Source organism: Schistocerca serialis, chromosome 4 (genome assembly GCF_023864345.2).
Source record: "Schistocerca serialis cubense isolate TAMUIC-IGC-003099 chromosome 4, iqSchSeri2.2, whole genome shotgun sequence".
In the NCBI taxonomy this organism is placed as follows: Eukaryota; Metazoa; Arthropoda; class Insecta; order Orthoptera; family Acrididae; genus Schistocerca; species Schistocerca serialis.
Genome location: NC_064641.1, coordinates 886664196 through 886685334, shown reverse-complemented (window position 1 = coordinate 886685334; position 21139 = coordinate 886664196). Strand labels below are relative to the sequence as shown.

Sequence of the window (21139 nt, the reverse complement as noted above, 5' to 3'; positions counted from 1 at the left end):
AAATCCACATGCAACACTGGAACACATTCATGGCAGCCCCAGAATTAATGTGTTTTGCACTCTTAGCAAATTGAAAGTGTAAAGCCCTTTCTTCTTCAAGAAAACTGTCACCGGTGTTGTGTATCTGGATATGCTTGAAAACTTTTTAATTCCCCAGATCAATGAAGATGACTGAGGTGGCATGGTTTACAATCAGCAAAACAGTGCACCACCTCATTTCCTTATGGAAGTTTGAGGCTTCCTCGATAATCACTTCCCAGATCGGTGGATTGGTCTTGAAGGGCCAGTTGCGTGGCTACTTTGCACCACAGTCTAGTCACCACTGTATTTATTTATCTGGTGTTTCTTTAAAGACCGTGTGTATGTTCCTCCCCTACCAAAAAGCTTAGTGACCTGAAAAACTGAATCTATACTGCTCTTGCACAAGTTACGCCCAATTTGATGCAACAAATGTGAGATGAAATTGAGTACCGGTTGGATGTCTGTTGTGTCACAAATGGTAATCACGTTGAACCAAAATGGCACTTGGCACTTTTATGTGAAACTTGAGGTTGCTTGCTATAAAATGATGCATCTACCAATTCTGTAAGTTATCTCAAAAAAAATTATCTGTAATTTCAAAGCTGTAAACTCCTTTCTGACTCATTAAATTGATCAGACTGGCCAGTTTTCAGGAGGAGGAAATGGAAATTCCATTATCTTTCTTCCAGATTACCAAAAAAACAAGAAAAGAAAAGAAAAATGTGCATATAAAAGAGAAATGCGGACTACAAAGCAGTCTAATTTATATGATATTACTAAAATTGGTTGTTGGACTGCAGGGGAATGTTAAGATTGAAGTTTCACCCAATGGCCAAAATATCCTAGAAAGAACTTAGGGAAGAAAAAAATTGTAAAAGGCACTTAGAGTTGCAATGGTGTGAAAAATGTATTTACCAATAAAAAATTATCGATCAGGTGAACATCTGCAACTGAGGAACATAGTTGTAGAATAAAAATCCACTTCAGTTGCTAGTAATTCTCTTAATTTATTCCATGACCAGTTATGAAGCTTAAATCTTCAGCTTCTGGTACCACCAAACAATTATGAAAATGTAATTGTGGTGGTTGGGCTCATCAGTCATTGGGAATTGGGGCCATGTCAAACAAACTCGTGCAAGCATAGGAACAGCAACCGCAGCACCCACCTGGACAGCACGACATGAAAGTTTGATGTGGGTGTGATCCCCAATGACTGATTGGCCTGACCACCACACGTTCATGTTTTTGTAAATGCTTGGTAGCACTTGAAGATAAAGCTTAGAGTTTTGAACCTGGCTGTGGAATAAATTAAGAAAATTACTAGCAGCTGAGGCAGATTTTTATTCTATAAATATTTACCAGTAACTTAGATTGTTAGCGATACTGCAAGCAGCTTACATCAAACACAGTAGAATTGGAGTGGTGTTGGCACAAGAAGAAGAAGAAGAAGAAGAAGAAGAAATTCTTTAAAGATACAGCACAGGTTTTCAGCTTGGAATAAATGTTCGATTATTGCAAGACACAGACTTGTCAGTGATGTACAACTTATCCTTATGTGGTACTGTATGTCAAAGACTGAAAAGCATAACATTTTTTTCTCATCATGTAGGTCTTTGGAAACAGGTAAGTTCTGGGCTCTTTGTTTAGAGAAAATTCTGTCAAGCCAACCTTTACAACCCTCCCCCCTTATGATTTGATAATAGTCAAGAATACAAATATGAGAGATAATGATCAAGAAGTAGCTAAAGCTTATAGATGATCCATAAAAATACTGTAAGGGCCTTAGCATCAAAAATGTTGACAACAAAACACTAGAACAACTTTTTTATTAACATAATTAGTATGTAACTAGACCATTTTTGCCCACTTGCATAGTTGCAGTCAGAATAGAAGTGTAGAAATTATGAATTATTTCTATAGTAATTTCCACCGACCGTCATGCAATACTGAACTTACTGGAGTCAGAAATTATACAAAAGAGAATATGCCCTTAATTGCCTGATCTGATTCAAAGACTAAATCATTGATAAAGTTCAAATGCTTTGGGTATCAATTGAAAGAAAAACAATATTCCACATTTATTATCAACTCATTATTGAGATGCTACTTGGATTAGTAGGATTAATAGTTTAGACAGTACTGTTTGCAGATTAATTTTAGTTCATTTGCAGCTATAGCAATATTTGGAAAATACATTGCAAAATCCTCACCCAGTTAGGAAGTGCTTTTATTTTTTTTTTATTTCTTTACAAGTTTTGAATGTATTTATACAATTACTATATTTTAGTCACTTCATTGTTCACAAAGTTATTAGTTGCACGTAATCTGAATGAGAAATTATTACAATTTATCTTGACTGTCTAATGATTGTGAAGTAAACTGACCACAGTTTCTGAAGGAGATAACAATTCTTATCTATGATGGACATCCACCTGTAGTAAGGATTAGACTACCCCATCATGACTACACGTGGGTCCCATTTATCCTGGGATCTGAGTGAGCTGCCCTTCCTTGTAAACCTTCCCCAACCCATTTCCCTCCCCTCCCTGGTAACGGAACTACTGGTTCTGAAAGATAGTATATCACTTTTACTTCTATGTGAGTTTATTGGCTGTAGTATATGTTTCGCCTTCAGAAGGGAAGTATTGACCGTTATTGAGAACCAGTGTCAGAAGTAAAAACAAAAAAGAGAGACTGAGGAGAAACTCAACGTGCTGTTAGCTAGCAGCTTGCTGGAAATTGTTTTTCCATACAAGATATTTTCTGTTTTTCTATGCAATAATTAGACAACTGTGTTCTTTAAGGGAGCAGTAGCCATTTACTGACAGAATTCTTCCTTTTTTTTTCAGGGGGATATTCTACCTGCAAGTACAATTCACAATAACCTTATGTCACCACCGGTCATGAACAGCTCTGTATCACTTAGTGACTGGGCAGTAAAACCAGCGGAAAAGGCAAAATATGATAAATTATTTGATTCATTACAACCTCTAAATGGAATGATCCCTGGAAATAAGGTAAACACATATTGTGCATTACACAAAAAATATTAAAAATTTTCAAAGTGCTGTAAATATTTACATATCTTAATCTTTGTAAAGATCTTTTTCTGTTCTTTGAAGAATATTTCCTAATAAGTATTCAAAATTGATAGGTTAAAGGTGTTTTAATGGATTCAAAGTTGCCACTGGAAACACTGGGAAAAATATGGGATCTTGCAGATATGGATAAAGATGGAATGCTGGACAGGCACGAGTTTATGGTGGTAAGTGAAATAGTATATTCAGTTACCTGTAGGCAATAATAGCTTATTAAACATGTGCTTAGAGTGAATTGTGAAAGAAATGATAGTGTTTGCTAAATATCTGATATGCAAAGGGATAAACATCTCGGGTAATAAATCTTTATCCAGGATTTTGTTGATCCCCCTATACTTCTGATAGAGTGCACATATTGTTATTGAGACTGTTGTTGGATGCAATTGGATAGAGTCCCAGTGGTATTCACTATATAGGAGCCACCTTTATCAAAAATTTTACTGTTGTGGCAACATCAACGTGCCACCTCTAACATATATCCATCCTTTGTTTTCTAAATTGTCAAACAGTTTATATTCCCATTTTACAAAACTGTTATTTTATTTTAAGTCGGTAAAAAGCTGCCTTTGTAAAAAGAGTAAAATAATTGGCTTGGCTCCACATGACTGACACAGGCAATAGTGCATGTGGACATGGATCAGTGTTGGTAAGCTTTGGCTCATCCAAGCTTGGCAGGAAGGCAAAGCAGCTAAGACGACGTTTACTGAGTAGCAACTGAAAAAATAGTGATATGGCAACTGATATGTGGTGAAATTAATGATCAATTGTAGCATTTTGAAAGTAGCTTTGTTCATTTGCTGGCAGTGGAAATGTAATTGTGAAAATTACAGTTTTTAGCTGTCGATGATTTGCTGGAAGTCTGAAGCTTCCAAAATAATAGTATCTTGTGTAGTACCCACCTGGAAATAATATGATGCAATTGTGTGTTCATCCAACCGCACATATACAGACACAAAGAGGTTGGGCAGAGATGTCAGTCGAGGCAGAAGTACAGGCAAAGACATTGTTGAATAACAGGTGAGGTATGAGGGGCGGCAACTTGAAATTAGCGGAGGTTGAGACCTGGTGGGTAACGGGACAAACCACCTTCCCTACTCTCTGGCTCCTACCCTTGTAACCGCCCCCGGTGTAAAACCTGTCCCATGCACCCTCCCACCACCGCAAGCAACAGTGCCTCCATTATGACAGCTGCCATCCATTCCATATCAAACAGTCCCTTCCCTACAGCGTAGGTCTTCGTGGTGAACGAATCTGCTCCAGTCCTGAATCCCTGAACCATTACAGCAATAACCTGAAAACAGCTTTCCCATCCCGCAACTACCCTCCCGACCCGGTACAGAAGCAAATAGCTGGAGCCACTTCCTCATCCCCTCAAACCCAGTACCTCTCACAGAACAACCCCAGAAGTGCCCCTCTTGTGACAGGATACTTTCTGGGACTGGATCAGACTCTGAATGTGGCTCTCCAGCAGGGATATGACTTCCTCAAATCCTGCCCTGAAATGAGATCCATCCTTCATGAAATCCTCCCCACTCCACCAAGAGTGTCTTTCCGCCGTCCACCTAACCTTCGTAACCTGTTAGTTCATCTCTATGAAATCCCCAAACCACCTTCCCTACCCTCTGGCTCCTATCCTTGTAACCGCCCCCGGTGTAAAACCTGTCCCATGCACCCTCCCACCACCACCTACTCCAGTCCTGTAACCCGGAAGGTGTACACGATCAAAGGCGGAGCCACGTGTGAAAGCACCCACGTGATTTACCAACTGACATGCCTACACTGTGATGCATTCTATGTGAGAATGACCAGCAACAAACTGTCCATTCGCATGAATGGACACAGGCAGACAGTGTTTGTTGGTAATGAGGATCACCCTGTGGCTAAACATGCCTTGGTGCACGGCCAGCACATCTTGGCACAGTGTTACACCGTCCGGGTTATCTGGATACTTCCCACCAACACCAACCTATCCAAACTCCGGAGATGGGAACTTGCTCTTCAATATATCCTCTCTTCCCGTTACCCACCAGGCCTCAATCTCTGATAATTTCAAGTTGCCGCCACTCATACCTCACCTGTCATTCAACAACATCTTTGCCTCTGCACTTCCGCCTCGACTGACATCTCTGCCCAAACTCTTTGTCTTTAAATATGTCTGCTTGTGTCTGTATATGTGTGGATGGGATACGTGTGTGTGTGTGTGTGTGTGTGTGTGTGTGTGTGTGTGTGTGTGTGTGTGTGTGTGTGTGTGTGTGTGCACACGCGCGCGAGAGAGTCTATACCTGTCCTTTTTTGCCCCTAAGGTCAGTCTTTCTGCTCCCGGGATTGGAATGGCTCTTTACCCTCTCCCTTAAAACCCACGTCCTTTCATCTTTCCCTCTCCTTCCCTCTTTCCCTCTTTCCTGATGAAGCAACCAGGGGTTGCGAAAGCTTGAAATTTGTGTGTGTTTGTGTGTTTTTTATTGTGTCTATCTACCAGCACTTTTGTGTATGTGTGTGTGTGTTCTGCTCTAGCTCATCAACGTTTGCGTAATGACAACCACACACTTATGCTTTTCGGGGAGTGGTCTCCTTTAATCCTAAAGTGTTTTCATTCTCTTTTATCGTACTTTTACCTTTTTTCACCATGTTTCACTAACATATATCTGTCGTTTTAGTGTAATAGTATATTGCGTGGTATAGGTGTAAATAACAGAATTTGCATTATTTGTAATCAAATTTAGTAACAGAAATGTGAACATGTATTAAATCTCAAACTGAAAACATACCAATTTTATTATTTCTTACGTGCATTCCAGGACATTTGGGGGAGATAGGGGGGGGGGGGGGGTTAATGTATAGTTACATGATTAATATCCTGTCTTGTATTTGTTTGCAGGCAACGAAATAGGTTCAAATAAAGTGGCATCGGATTTGTTTTCTTGTACATCTTAGGTGACAGACTTTATTTTTATGTAGTATGTGTTAATCATAGGAACACAGTTCTTTGTGATACCCCTCCAAAACCGTCAGACACAGTCACACTCATACAGAGAGAACTTTTGTCTTCATCTGTGTCATTGTTGAGGATTCATAAGACAAATTGAAATACTCATTATTTATTGTAGCACAGTTAAACTTCTCTCTCCAAACTATTCGAAGTAATATGATGAATTTTTTTTTTCTTTAGGAAATATTTGGAATTATTGGCATATTTCCTGTTGGTTTCTGGCATGAGATCTTTGTCCTATGTCTTTAATCATTTCCCTGTTGTTTTGCCTGCATGAGTTGCTAAAATTGTCAAATGATCAACCTCCATTGCTGATGTCTGACTGGAGTTGAGCCTACAACTGGAGATAATACAGGGTGTCCCAGGAGAATTGGTAACTGTTCAGGGATAAGACAGGGACAATCATTTGAAGTGAGAAAGTCGAGTAAACGTAAGTGTTAGAATGCATACCTTATGAGGTATGAGCCCTTTTTTTTAATTCTATGAAACAAATCTCTTCTGCTGCAAGTTCTTTGTTTTCCATATTTTGCGAGGAGGTAGTGTGATCCAAAACAACAAAAAATTATCTAGTTAACTTGATCTCTAAACTTCACACCTTAAGATCTATGAGCATTTGTTCAGTGGAAGTGATGTGTTTCACAGAAGTGAAGATAAACAAATGCTCATAGCTCTTAAGGTGCGCATTTTAGGGCCCTGATTTGCTAGGTAGTTTTCCTTCAAATGAAAATTCCTGTCATATCCTTGAATATTGACCATTCCTTGTGGGATGCCCTGTATGTACCTGTCGCACCAATGTCTGAGGGCTTTTCCGTGTACATGTACCTGTCATTCCAGCATCTGAGGCCTTTTCCCTGGTCATTAGTACTGTGGTTATCCCCTTGCAACAGTTGTTCATCGCAGTGCGGGAATCTAGGATTTGTTTACCTTGAGGATTTCTTATTTCTTGTGAAACTGTTGTCATGTTTGTGAATTTCCATGCCTTCCCTAAACAAGAGGGCATGGTGGCTCTTCTCTGCAATGAGTACATGTGTCAGCAAATTTTGTATGTAGTCAGTCTCACACAGCATGTGCTTTGGCCCAGTCAATATATCCACGTCTCCTAACTTGCAGTACCATTGAAGGTTGGTGATCCTTTTATTGATGGATTGTCAACTTATTTCAAAATATACTTTTCCACATGTACATATATTCCCGACATTGCGAGTGGGTCTCTCTTGTTCTTAGCTAGTCTGAGACAATCTTTGATCTTTTTGATTGGATTGTGGGTAGACTTTACACCATGTTTACTCAATATATGGCGTATTCTGTACATCTCCCTGGGGATAGAGGACAGAAAGACACTATTAGACACTTCTTCTTCCAATGTGCCATTTTATTGAATGTTATGTTATGTGACACTTCTTATGCAACCAGTGGTGCACTTACTAGTGCTCAGAACAAATTCCAGGTGTTGCATTTCATGCCCGAGGTGCTGTGGCTCACATATTTGATTCTAGTGTCTTAACAAGCATGTTAATCATTCTTCTTTTTCTGTTTTGGGCAATGATTTGGCAATTTATGCAAGTATTGGTCCATGTGTATCACGTTTCTGTTCATGCTGCAGACCAGGTTCTCACCATCCCTCATAAGCAGTACATCTGGAAAGTGTAGCTGTTGGTACTTTTCTACCTTCGTAATAAAGATTATGTGGGCTTGTTTGCCTTTGGAAATCACTACAAAATAAGGGATGAAGCACAAAAAAGGAATGTATAAACAGCATGGTCTATGAACGGTCGATGAGAATGGTTTAACTGATGGATGGCAGTGACTGACTGACTTGACTGACTGAGTGAATGAATGAAATGCTAAAAGTGTGGGAGTGAGTCTTTTTCTTGTGCCTCATTAACTTGGTATCATAGTCCACATCCAAATGCTGCTATCCTTTGCCACATCGAATGTAGCACATTGACCAGCTGATTTGTTGATAGATGCAATAGGTTTTTTTTTCCAAGTCTGCTAGGACCATTACCTGGCATTCTGTAAGTATACCTAATACTAAGCACAGTGGCCAGAACAGATCAATCTGTCAGCATCTAATGAGCTAATTATTTGACTTCTCACTCATTCAGTGGTTAGTTCTTAAATTATTCAGGTTCTTCAGTAGGCTTCTCAGTATACATTTGGAAAGCAGTTTCAGAAAATCAGTGTGTTGAGATAGTGTCAGTATATGAATGTAAAGTAAGAGGAGACTGTGTCAGTATGCAAGTATTTGGACACTTGCTACACACAGCATTGAAATTGTTGTTAATTTTTTTTTATCTGTGTGCACTTGGCAATTTAACTATTGCAGCTAACAATTTCACATTCTATTTTTCCAGGCAATGCATTTAGTATACAAGGCATTAGAAAAGTATACAATTCCAAGCTCCTTACCACCAGAACTAATGCCACCATCGAAACGGAAAGATATGATGCCAGCTGTCAGTATGTCTAATGTGCCTAATCTTGGAACAGGAGGAGATTCGAAGGTAGTTATTAAAAGTAAGACTTTGAACAGTATTTTTATGGTGAGTGCCTGTCTAAAAATTTCTTGACCAACTTCAAACCTTTGAAGTAGTTACAGTGTATACTAATTTGTGTGGTTTAAGTGATAATTTAATCTTACAGCAATTGATTTGATGAATAACTACACCTATTGCTAAAGTTCTTTACTTTTCTCCATGACTGATTTTGTCTTTTATATTGAAAGCTTTTTCTAGTGGAATCTGGAAACGTTATAAATGCAACCAAATGTAAATGAAGAAAATCTTATCTGCAGTTTCTTGAAAATTAAAACAATTCTTCGTGCATGGCTGGAGAAACTAATACTTAAAAAAATTTTTGTAGCCAGACACATTCACAGTAATATTTTTAAATGAACATTTCAGCATGTGCTCCTAATCAGTATGTGTGCCATCGTAGTTTTAAACTTGGGATTTCATACCATACAGAAACTTTCAGTTTTTGACAGAATAATTAAATTGGATGGATAAAAAAATCTACTCACTAAGCTGCGGCAGAACACACACCTAAAAGGAGGTTGCAATTAAACAAGCTTTCGGAGCCAGTGGCTCCTTCTCCAGGCAGAAGGGTCGAAGGGAAAGGAAGAGGGGTGAAGGAAAAGGACTAGACAGGTCTAGGAAAAGGGGTAGATTTCGCGAGAGTCACAAAGAACCAGAGGTCAGGGGAGACTTACCGCATGTGATAAGAAGGAAAGACTGGTTGTTGGGCACTGCATCAGACGAGATTTGTGAAACTGAGAGCTTAAAGATGGAAGACAGGGTAATATGTAGGACCTAGATTACTGCTTAAACATCATACGTAAGGTAATAAGAGTGAAAAGCTAAGTGCATTGTATGTAACAGAGGTGGGAAGGGGACAATGAAAAATAGATTAGTGAGCCAATGAAAGAAGTAGACAACTAAAACAGAGTAAAGAAAAGAGTGCTTACTGTGAATAAATGCTGAGACAGAAGAAATTAACGTACATTAAGTCCAGGTGGCTGGTGAGAAACAAGGACATGTTGTAGTGCTAGTTCTCACCTGCGGAGTTCTGAGAAACTGATGTCTGGGGGAAAAATCCAGATAGCGTGTGTGGTGAAACAGGCACCAAGGTCATGATTGTCATGTTGTAGAGCATGCTCTGCAACAGGATATTGCACTCTCTGCCTATGTCCATTCATTCTAATGGATAATTTGGTGGTAGTCACGCCGATGTAGAAGCCCAAACAATGTTTATGTAACAGCTGTTGTATGACTTGTTGTTTCGCAGTTGGCTCTCCCTTTGATAGTATATGCTTTGCCAGTTACAGGGCTGCTATAGGTGGTGGTAGGACCATGCATAGGACAAGTCTTGCAGTGGGGACACACACACAGGGGTAGGAGGGATAGGGTAGGGAGATGGGTCCAGAAGGATCGTGGGGTCTGATAAGAGTATTGCAGAGATTAGGAGGCAACGAAAAGCTATTCTAGGTGTGGTGGGCATGATTTTATCATGGCCTGAAATGAGATCCATTCTGTATGAAATTTTGTCCTCAGGTTTTCAAATCTTGTCCGATGCAGTCCCCAACAATCAGTCTTTTCTTCTCATCACTTGCAGTAAGCCTCCCCTGACGCGTGGTTCTGGGTGACTTTCCCGAAATCTACCACTTTTCGTAGACCTCTCCACTCCTTTTCCTTCTTCAACCCTCTTCCTTCCACTTTGACCCTTCTGCCTGAAGAAGGAGCCACTGGCTCTTAAAGTGTGCTTAATTACTACCTTCTTTTATGTGTGTATTCTGCCGCCGCATGGTGAGTAGATATTTCGTCTGTCCAATTTAATTATCTGTCACATAGAAACCTTGACATTCAAGTTGTAGCATTTGTAGTTTGAGTTGTACATCATGATTTGTGAACCTTGGAATGTTTGCACTTTGCGTCAAATGTTTGCTGGTTTGACACTAGCTTATCAGGCAGCTACCTGTTTCGGGTCACTTGTTATGTTTACAGCCTGAACACAAAACACCTTGAAACAACAGTTATGCATGAAATTGTTGTTGTTGAAAACATGTAGCTGACTACAGTGTAACAGGCTGTGAAACACATTAAAAGATGCAGAGCAACTTGGTGTGATATCTCATCATAAGAGTGTTATCGTACATATTCTGTAGCACACTTCATGCAGTTTTAGATTCCTCTAGAACTGAATAGCTCTCTTTATACTTCATGAGATATGTTGCTGTATCAAAAATCTTATCTTTCACAATTTAAGAAAGGGAATGATAATGTTCATTAATGACTTCTATGAATATGCTAAATAGCATTTGGATTGGAGGTAACAATTTTGTAGTCTGGAACATCCCTTTTCCTCTGTTGACAGTGCTGATTGTGGCAAGCACTAAATAAGGCACCACAAACACTGAGAGTTCAAAATGGTTCAAATGGCTCTGAGCACTATGGGACTCAACTTCTGAGGTCATTAGTCCCCTAGAACTTAGAACTAGTTAAACCTAACTAACCTAAGGACATCACAAACATCCATGCCCGAGGCAGGATTCGAACCTGCGACCGTAGCGGTCTTGCGGTTCCAGACTGCAGCGCCTTTAACCGCACGGCCACTTCGGCCGGCACACTGAGAGTTATTTTGATCCATTGTCACTTAACTGCTACCACCGACTTAATGAGAGTGATTAGATCTAAATCCGTGGCAGCCGAATCTCATTTTATAGTGTCACAAATGTGGTCAGTAGGATTGAGATCAGGTGACATACATGGGGTTCCATACAAGCACCTTCATATTCCTGGAGTGTTCTTTAAACTTTTCTGACGGTTTTGTAGTGAAAAGGGAGCTTCATTATCTTGATGAATGTGCATATGTCCTAAAGGTTATTGCAAGCAAATGAATGTATGCATATGATTTGATAATAGGTTATGAGACTCTTGTGTTTGCCAATGAGAGACCGAGGTGGATGTGTTGGAGACACCATTTCATTCCGGGTAAAAATTCCCCACGTGAGACTACTACAGTGCCCTGTTGGCAAGTGGGATGTGTACCTTAGTGTGAACAATGGTTCAAACCCGTGTCCATTCATCCTGTTTTCCTTGACTTCCCTGAATTGCTTCTGGCAAATGCCAGGATGGTTCCTTTGAAAGGGCACGGCTGACTTCCTTCCCTAATCCTATGGGACCAATGATCTTGCTGTTTAATCCCCTCTCCCCAAACCAACTAACGAACCTTAGTGTGGTTTTTGAAAGGGATACATTGCTGCTTACCATATGGTGGAGATACTAAGTTGCAGATAGGCACAACAAAAAGACTGTTAAACAAGTAAACCCTTTACATAATAGGGTGTTCTCAATATTCATTCTGGCCTTGGGTGTAGTTTATTACGTACTTGCACCCTCCCATCTGTTCAGAGGTTTGGTAATTTCTTCATGAAATTATTAGGTTATTTCTGAACCATGAATTCTCTGCTTGCCTGTTGTGCAGAAAAGTATCTAATGAAACTGTGTGCTTTACTTGTAATAAAATGTGCAAAAACAAATGTTCCAAAGCACTTATATTCCAGGAAGTAGCAAAATGGCAACTGAAGCTGTCTGTCGTAGTACTGTCCTTTGCATGAGAGGTTGTAAAAGATTTGCTAAGTTCCCTAAATTTAGTGAAGGTTGAACCATTGATGAAAATTTTTCTTGATGCTGCCCATCAAAAGATCATAATGTATTAGTGTTGTAAACTTTTAAGTTGCATACTGTACTATTATAAGCTTCTGATTCACTTTGACACACATCCATGATTGAAAAACAAACATTTTTATCTGATTTTGGAATCTTTTTGATACTCATTACTTGCATCACACTGCTGGAATTGTGCTCAAAAAGTTCAAATTTTTTCAGAGTATTCTTCCAGGGGCTCCTTCAGTGCCTTGGGTTGTCACTGTAGAAGAGAAAACTAAATATGATACCTTGTTCGAGCAAACAGATATTGACAAGGATGGTTTTGTGTCCGGGTTGGAAATAAAAGACGTCTTCCTACAGTCTGGTGTACCTCAGCCTGTTCTGGCGCATATTTGGTAAATATTAATAGCAAACATATTAATCCTTACCCTGTATCCCTGACTTGAAAAAATTGTCTGGAGAAAGCTTCATTAACCGCTTTTAATGTTAGTGTGTTTGTAGAAATAATGTGCTGTAATAAGTTATGGCTTTTCACTAAAGCACCTTAAACTGGACAGAAAAACAATAAATTATATTTTTGTGAACAATCTCTTAATGGCAGAACACTATTCTTGTGCAACTCCACATATTTTCATATACTTATCATGAAGGTTACACAGAGTAATTATACATTATTTGATGATTTCATAAGGCTATATTATCACTTCCATGGAAAATAAATATAGGACAGACTGTAATGTAAAGGTTCAAGTATTTTAATTACTGCAGATGTACTGTTGACCTGACTGACATTTATAGACATCAGTAACCGCAGTGGATAGAACAAAAACAGAGAAATTACTTACACATGCAGGAATTTCATTACGTCAATAATATATATGTATGTTCATTGTTACATAAAGTATGGCAGTAGCATCACTGAGACAGTGGCATCGTTGATTATTGCTGTCAGGTCTTGAGAATTTCGACAGCATCCTTCATCAAGAGTTCAGCTACATTTTTCCATGCATCGAGATGAGAAATATCCTACTCAACCACTCATCCTATGAAATATCCTAGTGCTAATAGCAACCTTGTTTCTAGTCCTGCAACATATGGATCATTGTTCTTTGGACAACCCAATGCAGAACCTTTTCTATTCCACCACCACCACCTCCTCCTCCTCCTCCTCCTCCTCCTCCTCCTGTTGCAATCCAGCTGTAAGAATTTCCTATCCTATAGAAGATGAGACCACCTGTGAAAGCATACCAATTGTGCTGTAACTATTGCACAGCATTGTATGTAGGATATGACAACCACACTACAGTAGTGTGTGTGGTGGTTTGAAACTTCAGTCAATTAGAATTATACCAGACCAGAACATAAACTCTGAAACTTTGCCTTGTGTGGGCAAACACTCTATTGACTGAACCCACCCGTACAGCATTATTTCCAACAGTACCTCTACTACCTCCAAACTACTCAGAAGTTCTCCTGCATACGTAAGTGGATTAGGACTCTTGGAAGAAAGGATATGGAGAAGTAAAGCAGTGACAGCAGGATATGAATCGTGACGGATAGTGTGTTTGCCTGGTAAAGGCAGAGTTGCCAGGTTTGAATCTTTGTGGGCACACAGTTTTAATCTGTCTTATCTGCACAAGTGGCCGCTGCCAAACTACAAATCTTTCCTGAATCCTTACTATTGAATTTAAGTATTTCCTGAGAAAAATTGCACTTGGAGTTCAGCAAGAATAGAAAAATTTAAAACACTTAATTTGCTGTAACTTGAAAAAATAATATATGTACCATATCAGTTGGAGACTTGAGTATATTTGCTAAGATATGTTTTCTTAGTACATTAAAGCAATGATGTACTGATGTAACTTCTGAAATTTTCCCATCGTATATCTTCTCCTAATAATTTTGGGTGTGCAGCTGGATCCTGTCGACATTCTGCCACGATATATCGAGCCATCGGCCCAGTGATGGCCAGTTATCTTCAGGTGAGCAGACAACTACTGAAAAGCCCAGGTGCATTCATAGTATTTATGCAGAATCTTGCGCATGCAAAATATGTGGCATCTTTCGACGCATGCATCAAGTGATGACATGCACTGGAGAGCCAAGTTGTGTGTGCTGCCCTCAGTGGTGGAAGTGAGAGATGATCCAATTATTGAGTATTGAATGACCCTGTCGATTCCATTGTGACTGGATGATTTTAATTATAGGATTCCAATTTTTATCGAATTGAAAGCCATTGTCACAGTTTATAAGATTATCAAGAAGATATATTTCCACCAATTCTCTGATTACTGAATCCCAAAAACTGGAAACTGAGGCTAAAATTATTCTATTGTGTTCCATTGACTGTATTTCCAAGTGACAGAGTTCTGCTACTACAGATTTTAACGGTCGCCGAAGAAGGGTGTATCTTTCATGTTCTGTACAACGCTCCTTGGCAGTTCATGTGGTCTGGCCTATAAACGCAGCACCACACTCACTGAGAATTTTGTAAATGCTTGCTTTTTTTTTTAGTTGTATGTCACCTTTAACGGATCCAACCAGGGCCAGGCACTTAGCTGGTGGACAGAAGATAACTTTGATTTTATTTTCCTAGGTAACCTGCCTGTTTTAGAAGACACAGTCCCGGCATATGGAAGGAACGCAGTTGATTTATCGTCATTGTCATTGTCCACAGTATGTTGCTTCTTGTTATTAAAGTTTTTCATGACCTTCTTTATTTGACATGAAGTGTAGCCATTCTCCTTAAAAACCCTCTCAAAGTGTTCTAATTCTGTGTGGAGGTTTTCTTTGTCTGTACACCCAATGTATTAAGGTACTAAGAACACCGGTGGTTTTTGCAGGGTGATGGCAGCTAGACGCCTGGAGATATAGATGTGTGTGTGGGTTTTCTGTTCACAGAATGTCTCGATGACACATCATTCTTATGTTGTACTAACATGTCTAGGAAGGGTAAAATCCTGTCTTCCTAAATCGCCATTGTAAACTTAATGTTCTCATGTAATGAATTTGTGACAGAGGGATTTTTCCAGTTCTTGTCTGCCATGAGCCCATACAACAATAGTATCTACATAATGCTAGAAAACGGTGGGCTTCAAAACAGCAGACACAAGTGCTTTCTCATCAGATTTCTCCATAAAAAGATTAGCCACCACAGGGGACAAAGGGCTCCCCATGATGAAGCCATCTGCTTGTTCAGCTCCAATTTCCAGTTTTTGGGATTCAGTAATCAAAGAATTGGTGGAAATATGTCTTGCCAATAATCTTCTAAATTGTGACAAAGGCTTTCAACTGGATAAAAATTTAAATCCTATAATTAAAATTATCCAGTCACAACGGAATTGATGGGGTCATTCGATGCTCAATAATTACATCATCTTTCACTTCCACCACTGTGAGGGCAGCACACACAACTCGGCTGTCCCGTGCATGTCATCATGGATGCACCGAAAGATGCCAGCACATTTTGCATGCGTGAGATACAACTTAAATACTGTGAATGCACCTGGGCTGTTCTATAGTTGGCTACTCACCTGAAGAGGGTTGGACATCTCTGGGCTGAAATATTGTCGCAGAATGTAGATGGATCCGGCTACAGATTCGAAAATTATTGTAATGGTTTACTGTGCATAAGAAGGAAAATAATTAGAAACGTATAATTCTAAGCACAATAATGCACAGTTATTGAATGCAGTTTTCCGAAATTCCTTCACCAGGGAAGATGAATGGAATATTCCAGAATTTGAAACACGAACAGCTGCTAGCATGAGTTTCGTAGAAGTAGATACCTTAGGGGTTGCGAAGCAACTCAAATCGCTTGATACGGGGAAGTCTTCAGGTCCAGATTGTATACCGATTAGGTTCCTTTCAGATTACGCTGATACAATACCGTCCTACTTAGCAATCGTATACAACCGCTCGTCACCGATAGGTCTGTACCTACAGATTGGAAAATTGCGCAGGTCACACCAGTGCTTAAGAAGGGTAGTAGGAGTAATCCATCAAACTACAGACCTATATCATTGACGTCAGTTTGCAGCAGGGTTTTGGAGCATATACTGTTTTCAAACATTATGAATCACCTCGAAGGGAATGATCTATTGATACGTAATCAGCATGGTTTCAGAAAATGTTGTTCTTGTGCAGCGCAGCTAGCTCTTTATTCGCACGAAGTAATGGCCGCTGTCGACAGGTGATCTCAAGTTGATTCCGTATTTCTAGATTTCTGGAAAGCTTTTGACACCGTTCCTCACAAGCAACTTCTAATCAAGCTGTGGGCCTATGGGGTATCGTCTCAGTTGTACGACTGTATTCGTGATTTCCTGTCAGGAAGATCGTAGTTCATAGTAATAAACGGCAAATCATCGAGTAAAACTGAAGTGATATCAGGTGTTCTCCAGGGAAGCGTCCTGGGACCTCTGCTGTTCCTGATCTATTTAAATGACCTGGGTGACAATCTGAGCAGTTCTCTTAGGTTGTTCGCAGATGATGCTGCAATTTACCGTCTAGTAAGGTCATCCGAAGACCATTATCAGTTCCAAAGCGATTTAGAAAAGATTGCTGTATGGTGTGGCAGGTGGCAGTTGACGCTAAATAATGAAAAGTGTGAGGTGATCCACATGAGTTCCAAAAGAAATCCGTTGGAATTCGATTACTCGATAAATAGTATAGTAAAATTTTCAAGGCTGTCAATTCAACTAAGTACCTGGGTGTTAAAATTACGAACAACTTCAGTTGGAAAGACCACATAGATAATATTGCAGGGAAAGCGAGCCAAAGGTTGCGTTTCATTGGCAGGACACTTAGAAGATGCAACAAGTCCACTAAAGAGACAGGTTACACTACACTCGTTCGTCCTCTGTTAGAATATTGCTGCGCGGTGTGGGATCCTTACCAGGTCGGATTGACGGAGGACATCAAAAGGGTGCAAAAAAAGGGCAGCTCGTTTTGTATTTTCACGTAATAGGGGAGAGAATGTGGCAGATATGATACGAGAGTTGGGATGGAAGTCATTAAAGCAAAGACGTTTTTCGTCGCGACGAGATCTATTTACAAAATTTCAGTCACCAACTTTATCTTCCAATTGCGAAAATATTTTGTTGAGCCCAACCTACATACGTAGGAATAATCATCAAAATAAAATAAGAGAAATCAGAGCTCGAACAGAAAGGTTTAGGTCTTCGTTTTTCCCGCACGCTGTTCGGGAGTAGAATGGTAGAGAGATAGTATGATTGTGGTTCAATGAACCCTCTGCCAAGCACTTAAATGTGAATTGCAGAGTAATCATGTAGATGTAGAAATTTACTTCTGTAAATTAATTTGAAATTCAGGATAGTTAAAGTTGTATGTAGTGAGGATCTGCATTTGTGATTTTAAAAAACCTGTATAAGTTCTAAATTTTCATTTCAGCTGTACAGTCAGCAGATGTATTGCTATTAATTTATTTGTCACAGAGTGCAGGGCACATGTTAGCAGTTTGTTACACATTTAGTAACTTAAAACTAAATTTTTCAAGCTGAGGGAAATTCTTTTTGAAGATATGATCAATCTATGAGTTTTGGAGTAACAGGATGTGCACAGTCTAATCTTTCCCACTGCATTTGCTTCCCTTTGTTTTAACACATAACATTTTATTCATATCTCATGTTAAATTTGTAATAAAATTGATTTGTTTCAGGTCACTTTGTGATATAAAGCAGTGTGGCAAGTTGAACAGTGAACAGTTTGCTTTGGCCATGTGGCTGATCAATCAGAAACTACAAGGTATAAGCCCACCAGCAACTCTCACTCCAGAAATGATACCACCATGTTTTCGGACAAAACAGCCTGTTGACGGATTAGTAGTGAGTACTAAACTTGTAAATGTAGTACTGATTAAATATTGAATAATAAGTGTAAATTCCAAATTTAATTTTATAAAACTTGTCAATAGGTAGCAGTCTAAAGCTTCCTTTGTCTTCGTTTTATTTTTAAACTCACTGGAGTATGGTGCTGATAAGAACCATCATCTACGTCCTACCTCCTAGATAACAGTATTGTGGTGCAATTCACTGTTTTGGTTGCCCTTGAGTAATGAATGAGAGGTTACACTGAGAGTTCTCCAGTTTTTTCCCCTATCTTCTTTTTACATTCGACAGTTGTTCCACAGATTAGCTTCTAGTTCAGTATGTTTTACATCTGTTGCAACCAAGCAGCTGTCTTCTGTTGACTTTAGAATCTCTGTTCATCTTAAGAATTTGACAGAAGGTCTTGGATTTTACTGTGTTCACTTGTAGTGGGCACTGTACTACATCATATAATGAATCTTATCACATCTTTCATGTGAGGCTTCCAAATGTTTCACTGAAAAATTTCATTAAATTTTGTGATGGTCTCTTATAAGAGCATTTACAAGATTTTCTGACGTAAGTCATAATACAGTGACTGCCAAGCTGGTTCGTTCAGTAACACTATATGGCGAGTAGTGAAATGAAGCATTGCTCAGACCCTAAGGACATTAGTGCTTATGAGATCATAAACACTAATGTCGGATCCTCTTATGGCGAGTGGTTATTTTTAACTTCAGTGGTTTGTCTTTCAACTTAGAAGGAGTAAGGAGACTCGGCATGTGAAAGTGGCCATACAAATTACTTTGTACAACTATTTTAATTATTCAAGTAACTAGAGGCTTGAATGATTTATTATTATGCAAGCTTGCGCAAGTGTGTGTGCTTAAGCGTATGTACCAGGTTGGCGCAAGCTAAGATTAGGTTAGTGTTTTTTCCAGTGTGTCAAGCGACCTTAGGAAAATTGGTATATGCTTCAGGATTTTATTTAAGCATTGGTTATAATGAAAGTGTATGAGTGAGACATAGTGTATATAATACACTCCAAATACCAAGCAATCAATTTGGCTTCTAACAAAGACACAGTCATCAAGAAAATCAATTCCTTCCCAACAAATTTTAGGAGAGGAAAAAAAATTGAGTTGGGGAATGGCATAGATCAAATGTATAAATCCACACTGTGGTATTATTTTTCTTCACTTAGTAGATAGCATGGCAGTTTTCAGGAAATATGTACCTGAATGCTTGTGATACCATCGCTGTCAGTCTTTTGTGTGTTGTTATAGTTTCCCTCGTACCTACATCTTGTCCCTCAGTGAAGGGACTCTGAAGTGACAGAAGGTTCAAATATGTCTCTTCATGCATTGTTAGATAATTATGCCAATATCTATGATATATCTTGAGTTCACTACCTAATCAATAAGGAAAATAGTTTTTTGTATCATTATTTAGATCACATACCACATTTCCTCTTATTTCCCTTGCCAGTCACAAATGCAAATGTGCATAAAGTGGTCACATTGTAGTCTGAGCTCATCATACTGTATCAATAACACAAATTGCACAAGAAAGTTTTTGCTGTGTGGGGATGATAATGACTTGAGCCTGCTTGTGCCAAATACTTGCACATCCACGCTTGTCAAGCTTGTAGTAACATGTGAAGCCACTTCAAGACAGGTATTTTTCTGGATATTTGATACTCAGTTTTGAGATTAAAAGACACCCTATAATAATCTCATTTTTGCATCACCATTTACTATCAGTCTGCAGCTTTCCTAATTATAACACTTACTAAAGCGACTGCTCAGTTTCTTGTTCACTTTAAATGTATACATTATCAGTTTCTTGCCATAATGTATACATTATCAGTTTCTTGCCATTGTTGCTTACTGTAATGCTATTTTCTGTTCCTGCTATATCACATTTGCAGTTGCTGGTTGCTGATAAACACCTGTACATCATGAATGAAAATACATGACATATATTTGTATCAGTTTCATTGTGACTGGTTACTTTGCATGGGTGTGCAAAGTGTGTACATAATTTGACAACTAAGAAAGCTTCTCACTTCAGTGATGAAGACTCAACAAACAGCAGCATTTTGTTAGCAGTCATTTGTTGTGAGTTTCAATTTATGCATTGCTTGTGTCTTTAATATTTTGTTGGTTGGAGATGTGCTGTGAAACAAAGTGAATCTCATCTCAATGACAAAGCTCTTAAGTTGATAAGTCACTAGTCACCCTCCTCCTTGCCTTCCCTGTGACACAAATGTCTCATATTTATAGTACTTGCCTTTTGCCATGCCCTCTTTGTTTCACTTCTCCGCTTGTAGAAAATAATCTTTGAGTAGACAGTCACCATGGAAACCATTGTTGAGTATGAACTGTGTGTGTGCTGTCTCATCCGAGTATTTTTTTTTTTTTTTTTTTTTTTTTTTTTTTTTTTTTTTTTTTTTTTTTTTTGTTCATATCCACTGTTACCTCTGTAACCTGCTGTTGTCTTTTGCAGAGTAAATGAGCACCGAGTGAGATTTGCCCAGGGGTTAAAACATTTGACTCACATTCAGAGCCATGGTATTCAGATTTCCTGTAGTTACTTAATCACTTAAAGTGGATACTAGGATGGTACCTTTGCAAAGACCATACATTTTCTATGTCACAGTACCCCGTTTATTAAAGTCATGCTGTCAACAAATTTGTCCATATTGACTCGCAGGCATAGGGTAACATAACTTTGTTGGCCCTTTTTTCCACAGTACTTTCTTCATTTTTCTCCTTAGCTAATGAAAAGATTTTTCAGTTTTGAAACCTGCAGTTCCAACTACAGATTTTAAAATATTGGTATCTGTAATTTTTTTAAAAAAATACCGTATTTTTGTGTGGTGTTTGTAGCTTTCATTTTTTACTGTCATTTCTACTCTGTATCTTAGTGATTATGTGTATAGGTCATTGTTAGTTACTGATCCAGTTGAGGAATTAAACATTTTATAATAATTCTAATAATAACTTTTCATTGAGCAAACTATAAAAGGGGGGG

The 21139-nt window shown here is 38.9% G+C and overlaps 1 protein-coding gene across 4 annotated transcripts in view; it reads left to right on the top strand.

The window, feature by feature from the left end:
- The window catches only part of LOC126473555 (epidermal growth factor receptor substrate 15-like 1), a 179657-nt gene that overhangs the window by 13776 nt on the left and 144742 nt on the right, over positions 1 to 21139 (top strand). For all 4 annotated transcript variants that reach the window (XM_050100687.1, XM_050100688.1, XM_050100686.1 and 1 more), the window contains exons 4-8: positions 2871 to 3038; positions 3176 to 3286; positions 8466 to 8615; positions 12498 to 12673; positions 17956 to 18121. In XM_050100687.1, coding sequence (XP_049956644.1) covers positions 2871 to 3038; positions 3176 to 3286; positions 8466 to 8615; positions 12498 to 12673; positions 17956 to 18121 — 771 coding nt within the window. The remainder of the gene's footprint in view (positions 1 to 2870; positions 3039 to 3175; positions 3287 to 8465; positions 8616 to 12497; positions 12674 to 17955; positions 18122 to 21139) is intronic.